The sequence below is a fragment of the Pleurodeles waltl genome, chromosome 3_1, assembly GCF_031143425.1.
Source record: "Pleurodeles waltl isolate 20211129_DDA chromosome 3_1, aPleWal1.hap1.20221129, whole genome shotgun sequence".
Classification (NCBI taxonomy): Eukaryota; Metazoa; Chordata; class Amphibia; order Caudata; family Salamandridae; genus Pleurodeles; species Pleurodeles waltl.
The window spans coordinates 1786162162-1786188057 of record NC_090440.1 but is presented as its reverse complement, the minus strand read 5'-3'; the positions used below and the strand labels follow the sequence as shown (position 1 = coordinate 1786188057).

The following is a 25896-nucleotide window of genomic DNA, read 5'->3' as shown; positions in this document are numbered from 1 at the left end:
TGATTTCAGTTGCAGTTACTTCTGGTTTCTAAGAATGTCTACACTGCACTAGCTAAGAGATTTACAAATAACACCTGTGCTTGAAGGACAACAATGCAATGAGGAGTTTGGTTAGCTATAGATATGGAATGGCACACTGTTCAGACATAGGGATATGCTGTCATTTATAGGAATAGCGAATCTCCTTTATCATATATCTGCCCCGGTACAGACACAAATTTAAATTCTACTTTGTTAGGAAAGGGAGGCTTACCAACTGTTCCTACAAGGCCTTCATCTGCCATTTCCCTCTCACAGATGGTGGTTACTAAATTCAAGAATTGAATGCTTTTAAGACAAGCATTGGCAAAGCAAATAAGTACAGCCTTAGTGAGCTAGCGTGATGGTTATATTTTATTATTTCATATTGCAAGGATATGCCACTAAATTAAAAAGAAGAAATACATTACATGAAAATAAGAGTCTTATTTGTGCAAGGAAAATGTATTATTAGCTTTGAAAATACAGTAACTTGAAAACATAGTTTAAATACAAAACTGTGTCTGCAACAATAAAAAGGTAAAGATTGGAACCAATGAAGCACTGCTAAAGTATTGGCCCAATGGCACTTGCATTTGCAGAGCAATTTGTTTTAAGCTGCAGTGAACATGTAAGCAGGCGAAATACCACCACTCACTGAAAAGTGTGAACGGCTGAAGCTGGGCAGAAGCTAAATGTGAATGACAGTTGAGCAGAACAAAGCATAAAAGGGACTAACCCAGAGTCCCTCTACGTGTGTTTATATGCACGTATATATTATTTATATGCTTTTTGGGGGTTGCTGTCGAGGTAGCTAAAGCTGTCTAAAGCTAGCAAGTGCAAAATATCAGCAACATTTTGTAAAGAAGAAAAACAAACTAAGAGTGTAAACCAGTAGGATATTGCTGTGAAGTAACAGAATACTATTTGTCACCCCTTTCCCAGACTTTCACTTTTCCAACCAAACTTAACAAAATCTCAGTGTGGTGTGAAGTATAATGCAATAAATGTTTACCTTGATAGTGTTACTGAATCTTCATTGGACCACGGCACATGAATTCTATAAACATCAGCTTTTTCTTCTGCAAAACAATGAAAAGAAAACAAACCTGGTGTTGTAAAGAAAACATAGAAATAAATGTGGAGGACGGTTCACAAGGAGTCTAAGAAACAATGCTGAATAAAATATGCACAAATCCTCAGCTATTTTAGATCGACTGGGTTAATCCAGGTATCAAAACCGACATTCATTCGTAGTTCAGGCATTCTAATTGGTTAAAAGTGAGCTGAAAACTGTTGAAGGGTGATTTTGTGATGTAGCACTGAACGTGTTGGGAGGTCCTGACACTGGAATGGATATTCAGGTGTAGAAGAAGAATCCTCGTATCCAGTTGGGATTTTGAGAAATGCTGAAAGGACTTAACATGTCTTTAGCATTTTCCCCAAAAAAGTCAGGTGAAGAGAGGTTATTATGGAGTAAAGGTACACTGAATTTCACTGTTTGTTGTGAACAATGCAGCGTCACACATGATGTCACAGATGACATCACAAATGACACAATGGCAACAATATTAATTAAGTTGGTATGGGGGCTGATACAATTATCACAGGGACTGGCCGAAAGCCAGGTCTTGTGCCCAGAATATCCTAGGCATAGCCAACGGAAAGGTACAGTAAGCTATGTGAGATGAAATGCAGAGTTATGGACTTCAGTGTAGTATAATACTTGCAACCACAGCTCACTGGGCACACCTTTAGGAAACGGTGATTGGCTTCTCCAAGGACAGAGTAAGGCCAGGGTCTGCATGTTGAGATCACTGGGTACAGATGAATGTCATATCCAATGGATGTTGGGAACAGACGAGCTCAGTACAAGGTCTAAGTGCAGGGCCCTTCTAAAGGCCAGGTTCTGCACTCAGACCGGGGAACAGCCAAGTCAATGCCCAAGATTGTACAGAGGAAGGAATGCTCAACACAATGGCTAGTCAAAGCTCAGGCATTATGCCCACACCCTCGTGGCCACCGACTCCCAAAGTATAATCTAAAATCAGCAACTTTCAACATTCAGCTTGGGGCTTATTCGAACCCACCACCAGAACCTTCAGTGAGGACTGAGATAACTTCAAAGGCAAAGTGATTTATAATCTAAACTGTAAAGAAATAAGATGATGTCAGGGGTATGTCTTGGCTGTCCTGCATCATGGCCACCACTCAGTGAGGCTCTGCCAGGTGGGAACCTAAAATCCAATGGTTATCCTCTCCAGCTGGCTGCCGGAGTGGCCTTCTGTGATTCCCTGGTCTGGGGAACTGCTGGGTCCAGCGGACGATGAAGGAGGCGCCATCTTGCAAACGGGGCCTGAGGGCAGCCTCGTGCACGGAGCAGGGCTGAGGGCCTGCCTTGTTGGAGGCGTGCAGGAGTGGGCCCGGCCTCGGGGCTCCACTGGGCGATGTTCTTCCCCCGCCCCTGACGTTTGATAGCCAGGCAGCTGCTTTTCTCCCACTGTGCGAGCCCTGAAGGTGAAGTCCCGCGGGGCTGGATCGGCAGCAAGGATTGGGCCGCAGGCCCCATGCGCACGAGTGTAGGCGGCTTGCGGCCTGGGCAGCCGGTCGAGGCTGGACGCAGCTCTGCCGCATGGTATGTTTGCACCGCGACTCTTGGCAGGATTGATCAGGCCGTGGGCCCCGCGGATTGGCAAACATGATGGCAGGAGCTGCGACCGGGGTGAAGAGTCGACGTTTGCTTCTGGAGAGAACGAGGACCACCGGCCTCCATGAAGGCTATGTTTTCGGATCTCAAACACAGCCTGGCTAGCATAGATGGTAAGCTGAATCATCTGACCAAACAAATGGATCGCTTGAAGGAGAGAGTGGACAGTCATGACACCCGCCTCGAGCATGTGGAATCCCGCTCTTCGGATTGGGAGGACGGCGATGGAGAGAAGTTATTGCAGATGGAACGCGTGCTCGAACTAATCGGAAATAAGAAAGAGGATCTTGAGGCCCGCTCCTGCTGCAACAACATCCGCATTTTGGGTATCACGGAGACGACGGCAATGGGGCAAATGGAGGACTACGTGGAGAATATTTTAGCTACGCTCTTCTCCAGTGAGCTCTCTAAGGTATTGGTGGTGGAGCGGGCCCACAGGTTGCTTGGCCCACGGCGGCTGCAGGGGACGCCTGCACGTCCGATCATCATGAGCTTATTGAACTATCGGGACAGAGACACAATACTTTGGCTGGCCAAGGAGCGTTGCCCACTGATATACAACAAAAACGAGCTCAGTATTTTCACAGATTACACCCCTGGGGTACAGGTGTCCCGCAGGGCTTTTCTTCCAGTCAAGTGCACTTTGAGCCAGACAGCACCAAGTACTATCTCATTACCCTGCCAAACTGCGCGTCGTACATAAAGGCAAGTTATACTTCTTAACAGAAGCTGGCAACCAAATACGCTAAGACTATTCCCAAAAATGCGCCCCCGGCTTGCACACCGACAGACGAGGTGAGTGGCCCGACCCCTGCAGACAGTGACAATGATTAAGCCTGTTCTTCTATTGGAGGCCACAGGAGACCCTACATTGCGGCATGGAACTGATCAAATCTTGACTTGGGCCTACTTTGATGCAGCAGGTCTTGCAGTACGAATGACACTCTGAGGCTCGTGCCCACCCACCCCATCCGGGCCGGATATCGGGAGGAGACGGTGTCGGCTTATAGACAGCACCTCGCGATTGACATTTGTATGCTGCAGGAGACACACGGGGCCACGAGATCTAGGGTGAAGGCTGGCTGGATAGGTGACAGTCATATAGCGGTGTACTCAAGCTATGCTCAGGAAGTGGCAATACTGATTAGGAATGGACTGCAGTAGCGCACAGAAAATGTTCTTGTGGACCTGTAGGGTCGATAAGTTATGATGCAGGGACCACTACATGATAGGCCGTTCCGACTGGTGTTGATCTACGGCCCCAATGTTGAGGACCCTGATTTTTTGGTGGCAATATGGTGACTGCTTGGTGCTTTGGGCCCTGGATCTTTAATATGGGTCTGCGATTTCAATGTGGTGCTGGACCCTGTGGCAGACTGCGAGAGCAGGGCTAGGCTGCAGCATGCGGCGGCAGCAAATACATTGTCATATCATGGCTGAGGGTGCCTTGGTAGACCTGTGGAGGGCTAAACATGGTACGGAAAGGGAGGGGACATGCGCCAACTATGTGCATGGCAGCTGGTCCAGAATAGACAGGTGGCTCAGCACTAGGGGTGTGGAGCTATGGACAAAGTCAGTTGAGTACAAACTCCGTAACTTGTTGGATCACTCGCCGGTCATGCTAGAACTGCTCTTACCTGGAGGCTCCAGCCACGTATTTTCGTGGAGGTTGCCCTATGGAGCGCTGGGAGATCAGCCCTTCCGGGAAGAGATACGTGCCGCCATAGTGGACTATTTTGCTGACAATCAGGGATTGGTATCCTCTGAGGGCACTCAATGGGAGGCTTTCAAGGTCGTAAATCTTGGGACTTGCCTTGCCAAACAGCATGGCTTGCTAAAGGTGTTAAGGCAAGAGCTGGCAAATGTAGAGACCCAGCTCACCGACCTGGAGAAACGGTCTGGGGATCTCCTAGCTGAACTCATGGAGAAGTGGAGTCTATATGAGGAGGCAGCACTTCGTGAGGCCGGCTTTTTGGGTAAAGAAGCTAAGGCGAGGAGATATGGTGAGGGCAAGAGGGCTGGCACAACGTTGGCCGCTACGCTACGCAGGCCGTTGGCTGGGAACTACATTGTGCACCTGACAGACTCGGCGGGAGTACTCCGTGCTGGTACAGAGGAGGTCAAGCGTGTCTTGACCGACTTTTACTCTGACCTGTATTCCGAGCAGATAAGCCCAAACTTGGAAGTGACTACTGACTACTTTGAAGATATTAGCCTGCTCTGGCTTGAGAACTCACAGACAATATTTACATGCCCCCTTCTCGGTAGATGACGTGATTCAGGCTATACATAGTTCACCAGGCGACAAAGCTCCGGGACTGGATGGTCTGACGCCTGCCTTATATAAGGAATATGCAGATCTTTTGGCACCGCACCTCCTCGAGGTGTATGCCCAGGCGCTTGAGAATGGGGCTCTTCCGGCCTCGCTGTTAGAGGCTCTCATCGTGACAATCTTGAAGCCCGGCAAGGACCCGAGCAGTTTTGATTCATATCGGCCACTTTCGCTCAAAAATATAGACAGTAAGATCCTGGCTAAACTCATTGCTGCTCGATTGCAGCCCCTGCTCCCTCTTCTGGTGCTGCTGGACCGATCGGGCTTCGTGCCGGGATGTTCGACGCTATATAATCTCTGCACTTTCTTTGCGATATACCGTATGATTAGCCGTGACGATCACGCGGCAGCAATCTTTTTAGACGCTACTAAGGCATTTGATTCTCTTGCGTGGCCCTACATGTTTGACTTGCTATCTAGGGTGGGGCTGAGCCCTAGGTTCATCCAATTGATCCACCTATTATACTCAAAACCTACCGCCAGACTGAGAATAAATGGGATGCTGACGGATCCCTTCCCGATTGCTAGGGTTACTTGCCAGGGATGTCCACTTTCGCCACTGCTCTTTGCAGTGGCGATGGAGTCGCTCGCGGCGCGTATATGGCAATACCTTAATCATAAGGGGCTGACGTTTAGACAGCATCCAATACTGGTTTCTATGTATGTGGACGATGTTGCATTGTATGTCCACGACCCATAGCTACACCTTGACATATTGATGGATGGAACAGTCTGATGCGGTCGGATCTCTGGGATTACAATCAACCGGTCAAAGTTAGTGGTGTTGCCTTTGTCTGATGATACGCCGCAGTGCCGCTCCTGATATCCCCTCAGCTGGGCGGACGTGCCGGTGCAATACTTAGGCATGTGGCTGAGCCGAAAGGCAGAAGAATTATGGTCGGCCAATTACGGCAAGGCCATTATGTGGATGGAAGATAAGGTGGTAGCTTGGCGCACACTGACGGTTTCATTAACTGGACGCATCGCAAGAGCGAAGATGGTGATCCTGCCCAAATTCTTGGGCAAAAGGACATGGATAGGCTATATGAGCAATTGCTGTCTCCATTATAGCCCATGGCAAAAAATTATTATTTGTTAATTATTGCTATTTTATGTACCGTGGGACTCCCCACTTCGACGACGGGGATGATTCAAGCATGTGAATTTATGAAAGATCGAATACTGGATAAATATATGAGGGATTTTTCAGAATAAATATTTTAAAAATATATTTAATTTAATATATTTAAATTAAACATGAAATTTAAAAGTTACTTATGATGTATCTTTATTTTTCTACATTTACAATAAATATATACAATTAATTTACATTCATATTTATCGTAAACATATTTTTACTATTTTTTCTTAAACGTTTTAACAAACCTTTTAACATTTCCAAATACTTTATCATAGTGAGATTTCTGCCTCGTTGGCAGCGATGTCCATTTACATGTGCAAAGCTACTAGTAGTAACATTAAGTTTACAAATTAGGCTTCAGGGGGAGGGGAGACACACAAGCCTCCACTTTGTAGTAAATTTACACTTGTAAAGGATAAAAGCCTTAAGCAGTAAATTTACAACAAAGTTAAGGAGTAGATGTACTTGTGTAGTCCTACCTGTGCAAAATGCTTTCTGAGGACACAGAAGCTGACAGTGTGCAACAAGTGTCGGCATGAAGGATACATTACACAAAACTGCTAAACGAGAACCTACAGTTCCTAAGTGTCCCTGAACTTGGAGATTGTAGCCGCCATCTTGGATTGTCAGGTATAACTTCCATTGGGTTTCACAGCATGCTTGCTAGGAAATAGAGTTTCTCTTGTGCTGCAGGACCATTGCTTCATTTGGGATTCCTGTTGGAAAGACATTATCTTCCTAGAGAGTTTTTCCTGAGAAGATAATGCAGAAAGGTATTCTGGAAGCCAATTTGTTTGAAAACAAACAAGCTGCCTTGTTTCTGTAATTCGAATTTTATAGGCTAAGAATTTAGGGACTATTTAATAGTTGTTTTGAACTGTAATTGTTTTGTGAAGGAGCAGAAAGGATTCTAACGTACAAGCATCATTGATAACTCTATGCGTGTATAATGTGCAAAAAATCTACTAACACAAGTTCTTACTTTACAGTTACCTCAAAGACAAAATCAAAACCTAACCCCATCAATATCAGAAGTGCATGTATAAAGGTAAAGGTAGTTAACTTGCCAACTGGAAAGGAGCGTAATCAGCATATCAGTGGCCCCATATCCTATTAAATTGCAGAGTGGTACCTGGTGGCCCTGTTTTCTTTGATCCAATTCCCCATTCACTGCTTCTACAATTTACCTCACATATGAAATGTGTGGTCAGTAGTGTTTGTGGAAGACTGTATCACTACTGGTAGATCCAGAGTACAGGGTTAGAACATTCTTCCTCTACATTGTTTGTAAAAATCAACACCAAACTTTAGGATTTGTTTGGAAGCATTCAAACTACAGACGTTGTATATGCAGTGTAGGGCAAGGTTGTCAGATGCAAACAAATTTTAGCCCCTTGGCCGTTCAGTCTTAAACTCTCTGGATGGAGGAGCAACAGCAAAAGTATTCAGATTCAACTTCACTGAAAAATCTTGGATGACAATGCTTTCCGAAGACGGTGTGGCAAGAATTTTGCGCCCCAAGTTGTGGATTTGTGTGTCCAAGCAATTTGTCTGTAGACTGCCACGGCTGACTATTTGGATACTAGGTTAACCAGCAACCAAGAAACTCTATCAACTCTGGGCATTTTTTAAACCTAGACACTTGGGGGAATCCAGGGTTTTGTGGCTTGTGTGAATCCCAGCAAGGTTTCTTTCTCAGAAAGCCTTGTGACTGTCAAACAATAGGTCAAAAAGACTATGGGCCTCATTACGAGACTGGCGGTCTTGAGACCGCTGCTGTAACAGTCCGACCACCACATTAAGACCCCGGCAGTCAGACCTCCAGGGTTCCACCATCTCTGTTGGGATTTGAAGTGAAAATTGTAAACTAGGCAAAGATGTTGAGGTTATGTAAGGTCCTGGCGAGCCCATAAGGCGTCTATATGCAGTCTTCGTTTTATTATAAAACACAAATGTGTGAGCATTCAATTCCACAGTCAATACTAAAAACGCTAAAAAGGACGTATATTGAGTTTGTTGATAGTGCAAAAATGCATCATAGGATAGGACAGCCTGTATTTGGTGGTAGAGGCCTTAATGTAGAGATTGATGTAGACAATGATGTTGATTTAGCAGGAGTCACTGGCAGGCCATAAAATGTTAGCATGAGATCCTCACCTTGTATGAAAAGCTTAGTTGCGAGTACTTCTTTTACAGCCCTGAGCTTTGTGCATCCTGCTGCTAGGAATTTTTGTTTCCTTTTGACAAACTTCAGAAATTTTACCAGCCGGCAATTTAACTCTAAGTCCTCTGCAGCAAACCATGCCTTGACCACCTGTCTGCAGCTGCGAATGCCTCTGGCATTAAAGAGAGGAGGAAGCATGCTCTTACATTCAGACAGGAGATCTTTACATATGCAGACCAGGTGCAGCAGGTCTTCTCTGCCTAGGCCACACAGCCTGCACATAACTGCGACTGGAATTCGTTTCCAAGGCGGGAGGTGTATAAGCGAAGGAAGCACACCCAGGCGATAGCGTTTGTATTTCTTTTTTCACCGACTTGGTAAAACCCGTATGCAGATACGGTGGTGGTGCAGACCTAATATATCTGTGAGACAGAAACCAGCTGTGAGCTCTGTCTGCTAGTTTTGCCTTGTCTGCTATCAAGGAGGCTTGTTTAATCATTTTATTGATTAGCCGTTTGAAACATTAATGGAACGCTGCAACCTCCAACAGGTTCTCAGGACCTAGGATCTTGAGAGAATCCTGAAGATAATTTCTTGCGGGGCAGGCTTCCGTCCTAGTTAGTTCAGCTCATAGGTGGGCTTTCAGAGACCCCAATTGAGCTCCTCTTATCTTATGCCAGCATTTGGTATACGCTGCTCTTCATGCCAGCTGTTGCTTCTGCAGGCAAAACTCCAGTCTTATTTGTGCAGGTGACGTGAACCTGGGGAGGCTGAAAATCATTCTGCAGGCACCTACTATGATGTTTTCTAACGTGGACGTGTCTCTGCCTCTCATTGCTTCGCTCCTGTAGGTGATTGTTGAGAACAGTTTGGCCTCAATAACCTGAAGTAGGGGAGAGAAGTTGGAGCTGGCTATGGTATTCTTTAAAAAAATCAGCATCAGTGCTAATGCAATTCATCTCCTCCTTATTGCCTCCTTTTTTTGTACGAAGGAGCCTTTGCCTTCCAGTATCACTCCCAAGTGTTTGTACCCATCAACTGTCTCCAGCGGCTGTTTGGCTAGAAACCAGCTGCTCAGGTTTGAATTCACAACCATGATCTTGGACTTATCTAAATTAATGGACGGGCCATTTTTGTCCAAATATAATTGAGTAGCGTCTAGTAGATGTGGTAGACCAACTGGAGTCCGACTTATGAGTACCAGTTTGTTTGCATTCAGTAAGTTTGAGAGAACCATACCACCCAGTTTTGGCACATGGGAGTTGCAGGAGTTGAGCCTCAACGTTAAATCTGCCATGAATAGATCAAACAAGGTGGGGACTAAACCACAGCCTTGCTTTAGTCCTTTTAGAAGTGGGGATTCATCTCGAGAGGAGAGTGCCAGACCCCAGCTTGACTTGATCTCAGGTGTTTATGTGCAACTGGATCAGTATATTCAAGAGTGTCGATGAGAACTTTTTATTTGTGCAGTTTATGCCACAGTTTGGCTCTATCTATGTGGTCAAAGACTGCTTTGTAATCTATGAAATAGAGGAACAGCGGTGTCTTTGCCTTTTGCGGCATCAAACAATAGGGAGAAGGAACTATGTCAGTGGAAGTGCCTTACAGAAGTCAGTGCGATTTAAAGGGATCACACTGTTGTTGTTTGCCCATTGAATTTGCTTTCCTAGAACACCTCTGGCAAAATATTTGGTTTAGTTGTCAATAATGGCCACACGTCTGTAATTTTTAGGGTTGTTTTTATCACGATATTTGTATTTGGATGAGATGACTGAGCCACGCCAATATGCCAGGATTTACAATAAGTTGGAAGAAAGGAGACAGGCAGCTGGCCCAAAAGGCAGGGTCTACCTTGAAGAGTGCAGAAGGTATGCCATTGGGCATAGGAGCCCCTCCCGCCTGCCCTTAGCTATCTTTGCTTTGATTTGTTCCACCATGACTGGAAGTAGTTTTGCTCAGAGAACACAGTGAGATTTTAGATTTAACACACCCTTCTCCCTTTTTCTGATGTTGGTTGCCTCTGGATTGCTGTTCAAATGCTCCTTTAGGAACTTCGTCACACCTCCTCTGTTAAATGAGAGCTGACTCCACTGTGAGAAGGGTGCAGTAAGGAGTTCACCGTTCCCCAGATACCAGTGCTATTGTTACTATTGGCATTATGTAGTAGCTTGGCCTACCATAAGTCTTCTTCCTCCTTCTTTAATGACCAGATTAGTCGTTTCAGGGCTGCTTTATGTTGTCTCTGCTCCTCTTGCAAATTGATGTTTGCAGGGCAGAGATGCAATTTTCTTAGGGTTTTGTTTCTGGCTTTTTAAAGTATTGATTTGTCTCAGCTGGGCGGCAGTGCACCTCTCCTGTCGGCCCCCTTCCTGAGATGGCCTTCCGTGTTTGACTGTGGTTGCATGTGCTTTGGCCATGGCTTTTGTGAAGCCCTCCCAGACCGCCATAGAATCCCTGCCTGCTTCTTCTTGTTCTCCAAGCAGAGTTTTTGACAATCTCATAAGCTTATCAAGTGACCTGATTTCACATTTGATTCTTTTATTCTTCAGTGTGTGAATTGAACTAATGGCTTCAGTGTAGAGATGGTCACTGTTGTCTCAGTCACCTACTTCGAATACAGTTATTGTTTGAGATAGTAAGAGACTTGCAAAAATATAGTCTATTGTTGTGCTGGCCGTGGCCAACTGGAAAGTTGCTGCCAGAGGGCAGTCCTCGAGGAAGCGGCCATTAAGGGCTCTGAAGACGAGATGTTCCAAATCACTCACTAGCTTCTTTGCAGATTTATAGTATACTTAGGATGCAGATATACATTTATTATGACTATCAATATTTCTTTATAGTCTTGCTCTGATGGCTTGTAGAGAGTTAGTTGAGGGTCCTGGGAGGTGCAACTCCTTCAGTTTGCTGATACTCGCAGTTGAGGAGTATATTTCGAGTCTGCCTTGTAGATGGGCAAATCTTGAGTCTTTACAGGCGGGGAGGTGGTGAACAGTAAACCCCTGTAGATGGGATGGCTGGTCCGACCACATCTCCTGCAGTGGAATGAGCGCGAAAGATTGAACATATAGTAGCAGCTCTTGATCTGGGATTTTGTTTCCCAACCAACTGATGTTCCATGAGCATACGCGTAAGCTTCTTTTCTGGGTTTGGCCATCATTTTTTCCCTGTCATTAGCTTGTATGCTGACCGTTTATAGACCTAGGGAGCCAGGACCAGTCTGTTGTTACCACAGCTCCTGGTGGATGAGGACCGGCCTTTTGACTGGTTAATTTCGGTATATGTGTGGGGGATGTTCCCTGACCTCCTCTGAGATAGAGTAGGAATTTTTCAAAGAATTCTCCAGATAGAATCCTTGGGATCTTTGAGGCTTTTCAAACAGTGACTTGAGAGAACCCGGACTGCAATACGGCATCAGCTTAGTTCCCCACTGCTTGAGCTGCACTCATGAGTCCAGGATTCTTCTTGCAGTGGCTAGGTTTGCCCGGGTAGCCTTTGTTGAATCGATGCCTGGATGCTTGCTGGCTCCAGTAAATTCTATGGAATGCAGGTCAGGTGACCTGAGATCCTCCAGGCCACTGACTGCCCTTAGTATGCGTAATATATTCCCCCGTTTAGGTCACCACAGCCTTTAGACTCATATTCTGGGATGAAAAGAGTCATGCTGGTTTCTGCCTGTTCCGGTAGTGGACTGGTTATATTTGCAGGTGCCCCAACCAGGCTTGGTTTTCGTGCAAGCATTGTCACTAACTAGTTTGCACTGGTGTCTGATACATGGTCTAATGATCTAGCATCGGGGGGAAGGGGTGGAAAGACCAGAGGTATCTAATTCTCTGATCCAGCAGATTGCTTTACTTATTGTATGTCTGCTCTTGCTGATTCGGTATTTTGAGCTCCATCTACTCTCTTGTGTGCTCATTTTAGAGTTTCTGAGGCATTCTGCTCTAGATTGCTAATGGATGAGTCACAAGCCTCTGGTATGCGTAACATCTTTCTGCGCTGAAGCAGCTGACTCTGCATGGATCCCTGTGCATAAGCATGCATGGAAGAATCCCCTGGTGTTGCTATATGAAAGTCTTAAGAGCTCTGTGTTTCCCTATGTTGAGTTTAGACGGTGCTGTGATGGTTCTCTTTAGTTTCTGATTCTGCTGTGCTGATTTCCAGAGTAATGTGGCTGGAAGAGTCATTGACGCTGGTGATTGCCACATTGGTGGATTGTAGCTGAACAATGTGAGTTGGTTGAGTTGTGGAGCCCAAGCAAAAGTAGGCTGCAATGCTGGTCCACCGTTTCCAGCCCTTCCTTCTTTGTTTCTGCTGCAACTTAGAGCCACTACTCATTACTTGTGTGGTATCTAGGACCATCAGGGGTGTAGGTGAGAATTGGACTGTGTCTGTTGATGAGTGTTTCCCCCCCAGAGGGAAACCATAGTGTGCATCCTGCTGGGTCATTTGGTCCTGAATAATTTAGAGTTTCTGCCTTGCTGTTGTGTGAGGACTATGCTTATCTTTACCACTCGAGCTACCTGACTGAGTGAAATAGTGTACGGGGTGAGTGTCATACTTCCTGTGCAAGAGACCTTTTCATCTGTCACAGTAAGGGATTTAGTTGTTTGTTTTAGGTTGGCAAGGACGTCACCTCATCAACAGCAAGACTGCTAGTTTTTCTACAACTGGTGCGCAAGAGCAGCTTGGTAGCAAAGTCTGGGTGTCATTTTGGGCTCTCTTGAAGGGGCTGTTTAGATGCCTTAGCTCCTCATTGATGTTCGAGTCTGAGACAGCGAAGGTGTTAAGTAGCAAGAGTTGAATGTCCATCTTACCTGACTGATATTGCAGTGCATTTATCAAAAGCTGTATGATATTCAACAGTGTGGCCCAGACATTGTCTGGCTGGCTTTGAATATCCTGTTTACTTTTGGGAGACTGATTTTTCTCCTCCAGAGCATTAGGTGTACATGAGGCTACTAGCTCCTCCCACTCTTGGGTTGTGAGGTAGGACATGCTGCAGTGTTGCTCCTACAGCTCTAAGGCCTGTGAGGTAGCCCTGAGCCTAGGCAAGCTGATGCAAGGGCTGGGATAAGATTGACAGGGGCGCTTGCAGGGCACCATTCCCTGCGGGGTGTCTTGAGTGGCTGGCCACAGCTCATCTTTGCTACTGTGGTGGGTAGGCGGATTGTGGGAATCTGCTTCTGATGTGGGCTGTTCCTCCATGCGTTGGGTGTTCTCGTCCCATGAGGCCTCATGCCCAACAGATTGCATAATAGGTTGACCGCTCGGAATCTTCACTGGGGGAAGAAGCTGTTGCCTCCTCTGTTAAAATTGTTGCCTGCTGTCCGACTCCTACTGGCAGGTCCGAATTCGGTCAAGTTCCCTCCCTCCTCATCCATTTGACCTTCCTCAAGTTCGATTCTTCCTTCTTGCTGAATATCTTTGCCGGATGAGGCTGTCAATGTTATTCCCGGCTACCTCTTGACTACCCCCAAAATGGTTCCCCGGATCTCTATGGTCTACTTAGTGTGAATGATAATCATAGGCTGTAGTGGCGAGGGGAGTCCATCGACCCCATCATTGCATCTTTCATGAAGGTAAATTTGGTGAAGATTTTTGGCTGATGACTTTGTGATATACGCACTGAAGCAACATCTGCCTTTGTCTCTTCAGGCACTGGAGTGAAAAAAGGCTTGCCTTTGTTTGCTTTTTTAGTTTTAGTGCCTACTGCATCCTGACAGCAGCTTTTCCTTTTGCTGGCCACTAGAGGGCCTTGATATCTTTCTTTGAAAGATCTCATGATCCTGTGTTCTCTGCTCAGGCTGGGCGGGTAGGGGAGCCTTTGAGAAGTGATTTCCTTTTTCCCTTTTCTGAAGGTTACTAGGGACTAATGAGAAGTTTGCACTTTGTGCCCCTGTGCACTGTCTTTGAAGTTTCTGTGGGAGATATTGCTAGCTTTTCCCTAGCCTCCCCTGCTGTGAGGCCCGCAGACACCACAGTAGGCCACTTGTCTGCACTTCACAGTCCCCCACACCCTTCCACTTTGTAGGCTGCAAGTATCTAATGTCCAAGTCAGAAATGCTTAATTTTGCTTAAATTCCCCCCTGTTGCCAGAGGTGTATAGTACTGATTCTTGCAAGGCACTGGTGCACTTGATGCTCTGTGCTACCCAGTGCCTCATTGAGCTCGGTGCTCCCCGATGTCTCAAACTCCCCATTGTGAGTTGCCAATTCCAATGAGTTGTGCTGGCTTGTAGTTAATCAGATTGCATGTGTGAGGCACTGTAGTGGCCCTGCTGTAGAAGATGACACTGACTCAGTCAAGAGAGCTGGGAAGAAGTTGGGCAGCAAGCCACACTGCGGCTGCTCCCGTCACGCACCGCTATCTCCCTGGCCACGGGAGACCTAACGGCAACCACGCTGGGCCACATACAAAGCCGCACGCGCCCCCTGCTGCCCAACAGTGGAGGTGGAGAACAGTTTTGTCCTCCTGGCGTCGGGATCTTTCCTGTGTTGGCCTTCCTTGGGTCTTCCTGATATTTTCCTGAACCTCAGAGTCGGGTGGCCTTTGAGGAGCTGGCGAGGTGATCTGTGGTCTGGTGGACTGGTGTCTTCCTGGCATTCTCCTGGCACCGGACAACCAACATGACTGTCCAATAAGCAGTCGGCAGTCAGGGGTCATTCGGTGAGGTGGTGGGCGGCAGACAACAGGTGGACAGCAGCCGCAGCAGCCTCTCAGCAGCCTCGTAGCAGCCTTGCATCCTCAGTGGCATTACAATGATATGGCGTAGCAGCTACATGCAATACGATCATTTTCCTGCAAATGGTCTTCCACTCATTAGTCAAAAATAAGATCATTGTTTTATTGCAAGCAAGCAATTGTTAATTAGTGCTGTTTTGACAACAGTCTGTCCATACCTGAAGTTTGTTTTTGTATACTTTTATTAATGAGCATAAGCATTTATTACAGCTCCACATATGGTGCTGTGTATTCTTGAAAATATATATTGGCTACTGAACACTGTTTAACGAAAATTATTGTTAATATCATCAATTTTAAAACATTTCTCAAACTGAACCATGAATTACATCATTATGAAGATGTTCACTTGATCTAGCCTGGTAATCAAATTCATCTGAAAATCTAACGTCTAGAACTGTGGGGCAAATTACACTTGAATACAACTTAGTATAGCATGTACCGGAAACCATACTTCAAAAAGCAAACCATTTTACTCCAGTAAGAAAATATTATAGCAATTTGAAAAGTGTGTCTGACAGTGGCAGAGAGCTGGGACAGCCCCCTGTCCAAATAAACAGGGCAAGTACACAAAGGAGGGTGAGTACCTAGACGTGGTACTTATTCAGTCCTTACACTCTGGGTATGGCTAAAGCTCAGACCAACAGAATGAGGATGTTATAGATTTGGTAAGACTGTAGTACACTATAAACAAGCAAGCAGGGGCAGGAACCTCTCTTGGAATTATTAAGGAAGGGGGAGTTAAGTTTCTCTAGGTCTCTGTAGGTCAGAATAGTACACACACAATTGAACAGAGTGTTTCCAAACTATAAAATCCATCTACAAAATCCATCTAAAAGCACAAACTTACCTTTGTCAAACTGGCAGTGGCGCTCAATGTAGATATTAAAAGCTTGATATATCTACATAGAACAGAAACAGTGTTACCTATTTGAAATACTTCAAGCATACCTGCTTACCGCAGAAGCACTTTAGTCAGTATTACCTCACCAAAGTCCTGCAGCTGCACAATGTAAAACAGTCCACTAGATTCCAAAGTGATCTTATTCGAAGTCAACCCTGGAAAATAAAATACAGTATGATATTTAGAATGACAACCCACTAGATGGCAGCATAAGAGAAAAATTTGTCAATGTTACATGATAGATGTATATAACGACATGGTAATACCTATGCTTGACACACTGGAATCCAGAATGCCCCAAAATGTTTAACAGGGGAAAATATAATAACATTTCCAATAGAACCAGTTAAAATTAATTAGCAAACACAAAACATAAGACTCTTTGAGACTGCAATCCCATGATGGAGTCCATATTACAGTATAAAAGCAATGAAGCCCTCCTTCTGAAATGCTGATACAACAGATTCTGTACTTATAGGATGCTGCAATACTACTATATACTGAGCTGCCACCTGAGTTGATCATTAGAAATGGAGAATACCCACAGGAATTGATGCTACTGCACTCAGTTTTCATTGTAATGTCCAATTTTTGTACGGTTTTACTACCCAGGAATTTCAACAGCTATCATTCGGATGGGAAACATCCAAGTGAAGTTTTCCCGTATTTGTGTCATCCTGATTTGGCTGATAAAGCCTGTTACCATTTGAACCAGGAACAACAGGTCACTCAAAAACAGGGCCTTAAACAACTGTTTGGCTGGAGTATCAAAAGCAAGTATTTTCAGCATTTAGCCAAAAGTGTACGGTACTGTACTCAAGGATTGGTATTTTTGCTTGTGTGTGTACAAACACAAACTGCAGTTCTTCTATGCCTGCCAACATTACTAGATGCAACTTGAGAATGATTTTCTAGACATGTTCAACTTGTATAAGATACTTTACAGAGAAGGTGACTAAAGACAATATTATTCTATGGAATCAAAGAGGCTTGAGAAACCGAATCACTCTTCGGTGGATGGCTAATCGGCAGTCATGAAACAGTCATTAAATGTCACATCAAGTATTGTGATCACTGCAAATAAGATACACAGTAATATGGGGATACCGGGTAACTTAGGCAATGAAGTAGTGATAACAAAGAGAATAACAATGCACAATGATCTAAAACAAGGCTGTATTCTGTCCCCTTTCATTTAGCACTGTGCATCTCAGATCACTCCATGGCATTAAACAAAGAAGCATTTTTCCAGACAAAAATAGAAAATACAACCTCACTATCATCATGTTATCCAAATCATGACAAGGATATTAGTTGTGGTGCAAAGAGCTAGGAACTGACTCGAAGGGTACTTTGTGCATGATCTTCTTCAAGTTTAACAAACAATGTGCTCAGAGTTGGTTTATCAATAAAGGTGGAAGGTCAATCTACTCTCAACAAGGATAAATCCCAATACAAATGTACAGAGGGGCTTTTGAGAAGTGGTATGATGTAATTTAGAAACCTTATGTGTATGAGATCTTTGAAATAAGAAAAATATTTGTTCTACAGGTATATTATTTATGCTTGAAGTATGTTTGACTTAGGTCAGGAGTTTAAGTACTCCTAGTCTGTACAGCAGTTAAAAGCTGTTATAAAACATGCTTCCTCTAACCTATGTTTTTGCTTAGATTCTGACTATGATGGGGAAAAAATGTAAATTTAAGATGATACTGAACCCCTCTATTCCGAGAAAACCACAGTAATGTTGAACATGGAACACTGACCATGGTGTTAGACATTGCTGGCCTTTGTTGCGTTTACATATGTTATCGCTAAAAGTTTCAACTCCCAGTTGGCCATACTTGCCCAGCAAGGATGCTGCATGTACTTTTTGTAATTATGCTGTTCAAGATTTAAAACATCTAGTATTCATTTGGTATGCACTGCTTCTCTTTTGCCGTAAATTACTGGGACCGATGTTTCTGAAATATCAGATCTGAATAACTGACAAAACTTTAAATTTATTTTTCTCTCCCCCACATGAAATATTTTGCTTGTGAGTTGTTAAAACTTTTAAATGTTTTTGCATTTGTACTGAATAAGATGTCAAATCTACGCTAATTAGTAATGTTCTGCTGCTCTTCTTTCCTCAGGAAATATGTGAACTGCACAATTAAAAAAATGTCTTCTATATTTTTAAAAAAAATATTACTGTAAAATGCCTTTTTTCCTGTGATGTTTTTATCCTTTTGTTCTTGTAAACTTCAAATCTTGAAATTAAAACAAAACGTGAAAAAACTTGTATAAGAGGGTGCATAAGTAGAATAGACTTTAAAAGGCTTTTAGCTCTACCTGGATTAAAAACATCAGTAGTGGTTAAAACTTCCATATTAAAAAACTACCCACAAATTCTATATGAATATTATGGATTACACAAAGTACACAGCCATTTGTAGCATCCACAAAAAATACTGCAAAACAAGCAATCTAAAAATAACTAGGTTTCAAAGCAGAATATGCGATAACGTTTACCTAATGTAGCAGTAATAATGTTTCTGCACAAGACAACAGAAAATGTATGCATGGAATGATGTCCATGTAGCCTGGCACCTTGCTATTCTCAATTGAAGAAGCTGGTGCTAAGGTCTAGTTAGATATCATATTCACTGTGCCAACTAAGGAAGGACTGAAATAAGTTCAATGAATTTAACTAACTTTATCAGGATGGGTTGATTTGAAAACTATGATGTCATAGTATAAGTATATGATAATCAGGAAAAAACAAATAGAAATTGCTGTTACGTTTGCTTAACAGTAATAAAGAACTCAATCAAGAATTCTATAGTGTTAACCCTTAACAGAAATTAAACTAAGCCGTGCCTCCTTTCTCTTACTCTGTTCTTAATTCTAACACTAATTTTAATTCTTACCCTGTTTACAATGTAAACATTAACTCCTTTTTAATAAATGTTGCTTTGGTAGTTTTTAAAATGCAACATTGTTAATGTTAAAAACGTTCTCCACTTTTTACTTCTTCATATTGGATTTGTGGTTACAGTACTTCTCTATTAAAGTCTCTTTATTTTCACAAAGTGCTTTTCTGGACAACCACAAAACATGCTGTGCAACATTATCTGAGGATGATGTATGATCTGAACTTCCAATTCCCTAAAACACCCCAGGAAGACATTTTAATCTCAGTTTTTGGATTACACAATTTTAGAATATGGTGACCCCATGTTTAACTGTTATATTTCCTAGCACTGCTTGATATATTTTATTATGAAGATATATTTTTAAGTAATCTTTGAAATATTGATATCTAATCTATAATTCAAATGTTTCATTTTTTAAACAGATTTAAAGGTAAAACCCCAATAGCAACTAAAGCACTAAATTTTAAAACTGTTATCAGTAGGAAAGGGAAATGTGATTTTAGAAAAGGAACATAGAAACTGTACCTAACTGATTACCTAAACTCAGGAGAAGTTACAGAATTAATATTAGGCCACACTATCATTTATAAAAGCTTATTTGCAGACAAATGTTATTTTACTGAACCATAAACCTATAAGTTCAGCTTACCACTCCATTTAATTGCTATAAATGTGATGCTACCGGAACATACGTGAAGAGCAATTCACTGCAGCACCAAATGTTTGTCAGAACACAGTCTACAAAATAGTCTAAAGATCTGAAAGGACATATCATAGCCATAAAGTGTGTTTCTGAATATACAAAGAACTGCAAAAAACAAACAAATTGAAGCACCTTTCCAAAAGACTAATTGCAGTTGCAAGAAGCAAGTTCTATCATTATTTATAAAAGCACTCCTTACAAACACTGACAGATGCAATGTCTATATTGTTGTGTAGATGAAAAATCAACAAAGCAGGTGGCGTATGCAGTCAGCTGACCTACATATGCATACCATATGTTAGTGTGAAATGGGAACACCGCTATCACATTTTGAATAAAACAACATTTTATAATGCATTCTCATCCTCCACTATAATATTTGGTTCAAAATCATTTTAAACAAATTACTAAACATCTATGTCACTTGAACGATATCCTGAGTTAAATCTTTTATATTAATTTTTATGATCCTTTTTTCCCAATAAGGTAGGCTGGATATTAATAAAATACTGTACAAACCAGAATGCTTGTTGTATACATATAATAATAATGTAAAAGAGAATGGAAGTAAGTACCAGGCAAAGTTAAAACCCACAGACCTATTCTTCTAAGCTGAAGGAAGGCAATTACAGCTGTACTGATCCACTGAAGGTAATTCCTAAACGTTACAAACTTGAGAAATTACTGCTACCTACAGTTCAAAGGCAAAATTTTAACTCAATGGCTTGCTGAACATGTAGACATCAGAGAGTAAACGTATAAGACATTAAAGGTAGGAACATTAGGAAAGTTACCTTTAAGTTTCCCACAGGACCCTACATGAGCCATTTCATTCTCAACTCAGAATGAGGATCTGTGACTCTTACAGGAAGCATCAGAAATCACTTCTAAACGCTCAAAAGAGAACAGGAGAAGTGGTTGCATATGTGCATCCTACTGTTTACATCAGATTATAAAAATAATATGCTGCATAGCAACTACTTTTCAAAGGATGTAGTTTGCTGCGAGCACTCCCACCACATGTGCATATAAGTCCCCTTGGTGGCACACCCCCTTCAGTATTCATCAGGTATTCCATACTGTTGAAGGGTGGATTATTAGTAAGAGCAGGTAGATACCTACATTTTGTGATAGGCCACCACCCCACACTAGATCCAGACAAGGTCTCAATACCTTAGCCCCTGGCTCAACCCTTGGCAGCTGGCTGTGAGCAAGCAGGCTTAACTCAGGAGGCAGGTGTGCAAAGCATTTATGTCCACCAATTTTTTATATAAGTAGGAAATAATTGTAGCTTTAAAATGACACAAAAATGACAAAAATCCAACACAGGGAATTGGAGATATGAATTTTTAAAGATTAAATAAAAAAATGTGCTTTCTAGTGCCTAAAAACCCATAGCGCCAATCTGGGACATCTGATCGCGCTAGACTGGGACCAAGTCACAATCTGAGGCCGACCGCGATGGAGCCCTTCTCGGATTCACTGAGTGGGAGTACTTAGTCAAAATTTTACCTTTCTTTCTGGAGGATTTTCTCTCAATATTGTGCGGTTCCCTGCAGAAAGCCAAGTGAACTGCTTCTCCGCAAGGCCCGGGTCAAATCCTTTAAGTCTGGAGCTCCGGAGCTTTCAGTGTGACGAATGTGAAATTTAGGCCAGGTCGCGGTTTAAGGTAGTCAGCTTGACTCTTGATGTTGGGTCGGTCCACTTATGAGCTTTTTCAAAAAGTTGCTCCAAACTTCTGGAACTTCTTCCTGATGTTTTTCTTGAGGGTTCGAAGTGTCCAAAACACAAATACAAGGGTCTAGAAGCTCTGAGATGGTCCTTGGAAGTTTAGAACTACAATTCCCACAATGCACCTGGCCAAATTCTTAAACACCCACTGGACGCACTCCAGGCTGGGGACTTCTTGAGGGAGATGGTGCAGGGAAGCTCTGTTAATCTGTTGCCTTCAGGGAGTCAACTCCTTAGACCTTTTAGAAGCAAGGCAAAGTCCTCAGGGCTGTTGTTCCCATTGTGCAGCAGGAGAAGTCCTTCATAGAGCAGTCCTTTGGAGTGCAGACCAGGGTTACAGCAGGGCAGTCCTTCTCCTTGTAGTTTCTTTCAGGCAGCAAAACTGAGTTGCTCTGCAGCTCTCACATATTTATTCAATGATCTGGGGAAACAAGCAGGGGGGCACCTCTGTCCAATGAGGTGCATGGTACCACCCAAAAGCATACCAGCTTCCTCAAAAATGTGGCATATTCTTGTCCCACAAAGCACTGCACTCTAAAAATTAAAGATGTAGGATTCCTCTCAAGGTGAGCAAGACCTGGCTAAACCATTAACACTCCCCCTACAGACCATTTGCAAATCCCATTCCTGGGCCTGCCATTGAGCTGGCGGGTACAGGAAGAGGGGTTAGGCCTGGCTGGCATTCCCTACTGCCCTGTACTCTTTGAAGCTCAGTTTGGTTTACCCAGCCCCCATTCTGGCCTTTGCTCTGTAGATGCAGAGCACCCCTCCCCCTCCCCCCCCACCACATAACCTCTGCTCTATGCAGGCCATTTATCACCTCATGAAAGCAGCTTGGCTAAGCCTGTTAAGGCTCACCAATCAGGAGAGGCTGCTTGAAGGCTGAATTTTGGCTCCCAGAAAAGAAAGTCCGATAACTTCTCTTCTGTATTATTTATGATAAATTCAACAGTGGCAAGTTGTTGGATTTATCATTACCAATCTTTTGAGTCCCCGAATGACATTTCTAGCTCATTCCTAGCAATATTATACTTAAATAAAATATTCCAATGTTAGCCTATGAAGCTAAGTATCTACAATGGGGAAAACAAAATGGGCAGTTTTCCCCTTACCAGGGCATATAAAACATATTTTATTATGTCCCTGCTTATAGTTACATGGCACCCATCCCTGGGGTATCTAGGGAAGACCCTAGAGATGGTAAGGTAGAGTACCACTTTGGAATTACCTTTAATTCCAAAATCGATTTTGCATATATTTTACTTTAAAGAAAGTCTGCAAAGCAGGGCTGCCTTTCAAAATTATAGCAGACAATACAGCAGCGCACATTCCAGTGCAGGAAATCTACTGGGCCTCTCATCCTGCCCTATTATATACGAGGGACATATAGGTCATTTGAATCCTCCTTGTCTTATTATATACTCATGATTTACAGAGGTCTGTCATTGCCAAATGTAAGTATACCTAATTACCATATACCTTTTTAATCAGAGCACAGGCCCTGGACCTGGTTAGCAGAACCCAGGGCACATTCAGAGCCAGTTACCACGAGTATCAGTCAAACATTGGGGGTGAACAGGCCTAAAATTATGACTTTCTTATACATACATCACTTTCAGGCAGACAGGGGTTAAACATCACCTTAAATACAAGTTTGAAGGCATTAACCGAATATTGAAGGCACAAGGAGGACTTAGCTGCTCTCTCCCAAATCAAAATCCAGTCGGACTCAGACAACATGAAGGACAGATCCTGTTTCCTTATTCTTTTATTTTGTTCTGTCATATTTTCAAATTAGGTTTGGAACAGACTAGATATGCAGCTATAAAGGGAGAACAAGACTGCATTTATCAGAACCAGATTCTACTTCACATGTTGAATAGAATAATCTTTTAGATTCTGGATAAGACTCTAACAACTACAATCTGTGAACTGCAAAAAGGGAAGTTAGTACTGCCAGCAAACCCCAGAGATAGGGAACATGCATATGCAAAGTCACTGATGCAGAGTTAGCTAGCCCTGCTAGTAGGAACTTGAACTCCTATATGTGGATTGTTTCAATGGCGTACGTAGCATTCTTGGTGCACGAGACAATCAATTTTGTGAGACAGCTATTATAAACCTGAAACCAGGAGAACTGCACCAATAGCTGACAAACAAATAGGGAATGGATTAACAAACATCCTTTTCCCCTGTGAAAGAAAAATCCAAGGCCTATAACAATAGCACATCTCGATTTGGAGCAGTTATTCTATCGTTGTTAAAAGAATTTGGAAGCAACAGTGTCTCCTATGCTGGATGTAACTTGGAAACCACTTTTGTAAGAAAAGCAGACCAACAAAAACCTGTAGTGAAGGTCATAAGTGTTAGGTGCCTCCAGCACAAACCGAACTAGCAGAAGCGATGGCAACTAAGAAAATCTTCTAAATAAAAAAGCATATCTAAGGGACAGTTTCCAGCTGCTTAAAGGGTACTAAGTTAACAAAAAAATACAGTGTAATGAGTGATTGTATGGCCCAAATGTACTACGCAAATATGCACACAATCCTCTTGAGAAGAGAGAAAGGACAGGAATAAATAGGAAGGGTCTAGTTGCAAACATGTATGAACCTATACTTGTACATTTGAAATTGAATCCCGGACCAATTTCTCATTATTCTGTTCTGGGATGCCTTCTATTGCTTGTAGCACCTCAGAAATGGTTAGGTGATCAGACCAGCTGCCTTGCAAAATCTAGGAAAGTAGTGAGAAACGTCATGCATTAGGAACAGTTTATGCTGCTTTAATGATATCCACAAAGTCTCTTGGGTTTATACTTGGCCCACAGGTCTGTTTGCAGACACTGATATAAAAAGTCTACTGATTATATATCTGAAAACAATTAAACGATTAAAACCTCTCATCCTTTCTTCAGACCTTATACTTGCTTTTTAGAATGGGGGAGGGTCAGCAAGAGCCAACCATGATGAATGAAAGGTACCCCATCAGAAGCTGAGGTATGGGGTCATCACCTGCAAGTCTGTGGAAAAGGCAATAAGTATGATGGGGGCTCTCGTCGCCGGATGCAGTCTAAAACATAATCTGTCTGAACTTTTGTGAATTCCAGGTAGAAACTGCAGATTGCTAAGATGAAGCAAGGATCAACAGAGACTAGAGGACATGTCAGACAGGGCTTCAACATACAGTGATACACAGAGCAATAGAAAGTGCAAAGAAGCACATCTTTCTTTCCAGAATGCCTGAGATTCCTGGGCCTACTCTTGAGCTGAGTGTTGTTGCTATTTCATTCAGGCTGTTTCTCAATCCTTCCATCTTTAATCAGAGTGTTTCCTTGCAATGCTTAAAGGGGCTCATCTTTCTGCCCACCCGTTTTTAATGTTTACTTGTACAATTAGCATCTTGAGTGGCCCTTATAATTTTTTATTTTACAACTAGTATCAGTTTACACTCAGAAGATGCTCATATAGCCAATGACGTGGATACACATGCTCAGCGTTTTCAATAATGCACGGTGGCCATTGCAAATTAAGGGGGTCATTACGACCCTGGCAGACAGCGGTATTTTGGGGAAAGGTACTGCCAACAGGCTGGCTGTACCACTCCATCCGCCAGGGTGGTAACAGCCGCCGGGCTGGAGACTTTGGTCTCCAGCCAGGCGGCCGTTAGAATCCCACCCTTGGGATTATGACCCCGCCTACCGCCATGGTTTTCGTGGCAATCTTACCGCCACGAAAACCATGGCGGTAGGCACTATCAGTGCCAGGGAATTCCTTCCCTGACACTGATAGGGTCTCCCCTGCCCCCCTCCCAGAGTCCTCCCCAACCCTCTCCCTCCTTCCATCCCCCCTCGACTTCCACACACCTACACGCATTCACATACACACTCATACCTACGTCCATACATTCACACACACCACAACACACACTGACATACATTGAAGCACATACGCATTCACAACACACAAAATACACAAACACTCACATTCATTCATTCACACACGGATTCCACTCGACTCATACCCACATGCACGCATGCAAAAACAATCACACACACAACACCCCTCACCACCCTCCCCTGTTGGAGAACCCGACTTACCTGCTTGCAGGGGGTCCTCCGGCAGGAGACGGGACGCGGCGCTGCTGCCAGCAGCAGCGTCCGCCAGCGGAACATTGCCTGGCCGTATCATGGGTCATGATACGGTCGATGGCGTTCTCTTGGTGTGGGTTACCGCCGTCCGCCACCATGACCGTAGCCAGAATTCCACCAGCCTTCTGGCGGAGTTCCGGCTACGGTCATAATATGGTGGACGGTAGGTAGCCATTGCGACTGTCTTTTGGAGGCCGTTGCAGTGGCGGTATGCGGATTTTTCTGCCAATATTAAAATGAGGGCCTAAATGTCATAAATCATTCTAAGATTGAGTTACAACAAAACTGACAACCTATTTGGACTCCTAACATATGTTCTTCTGTCTCTGAAGTTTCATGCAAAACCTGAACTTTCTTTTTGATGAAAGGGGAAGTACCTTCACATTGTTG

General features: G+C 43.5%; 1 protein-coding gene across 5 annotated transcripts in view; it reads right to left on the bottom strand.

The window, feature by feature from the left end:
- PGAP1 (post-GPI attachment to proteins inositol deacylase 1) overlaps window positions 1-25896 on the bottom strand; it is a 764579-nt gene that overhangs the window by 491636 nt on the left and 247047 nt on the right. For all 5 annotated transcript variants that reach the window (XM_069225850.1, XM_069225846.1, XM_069225848.1 and 2 more), the window contains 3 exons: window positions 16089-16162; window positions 15954-16005; window positions 1034-1100 (listed from right to left, as the gene is read on the bottom strand). In XM_069225850.1, coding sequence (XP_069081951.1) covers window positions 1034-1100; window positions 15954-16005; window positions 16089-16162 — 193 coding nt within the window. The remainder of the gene's footprint in view (window positions 1-1033; window positions 1101-15953; window positions 16006-16088; window positions 16163-25896) is intronic.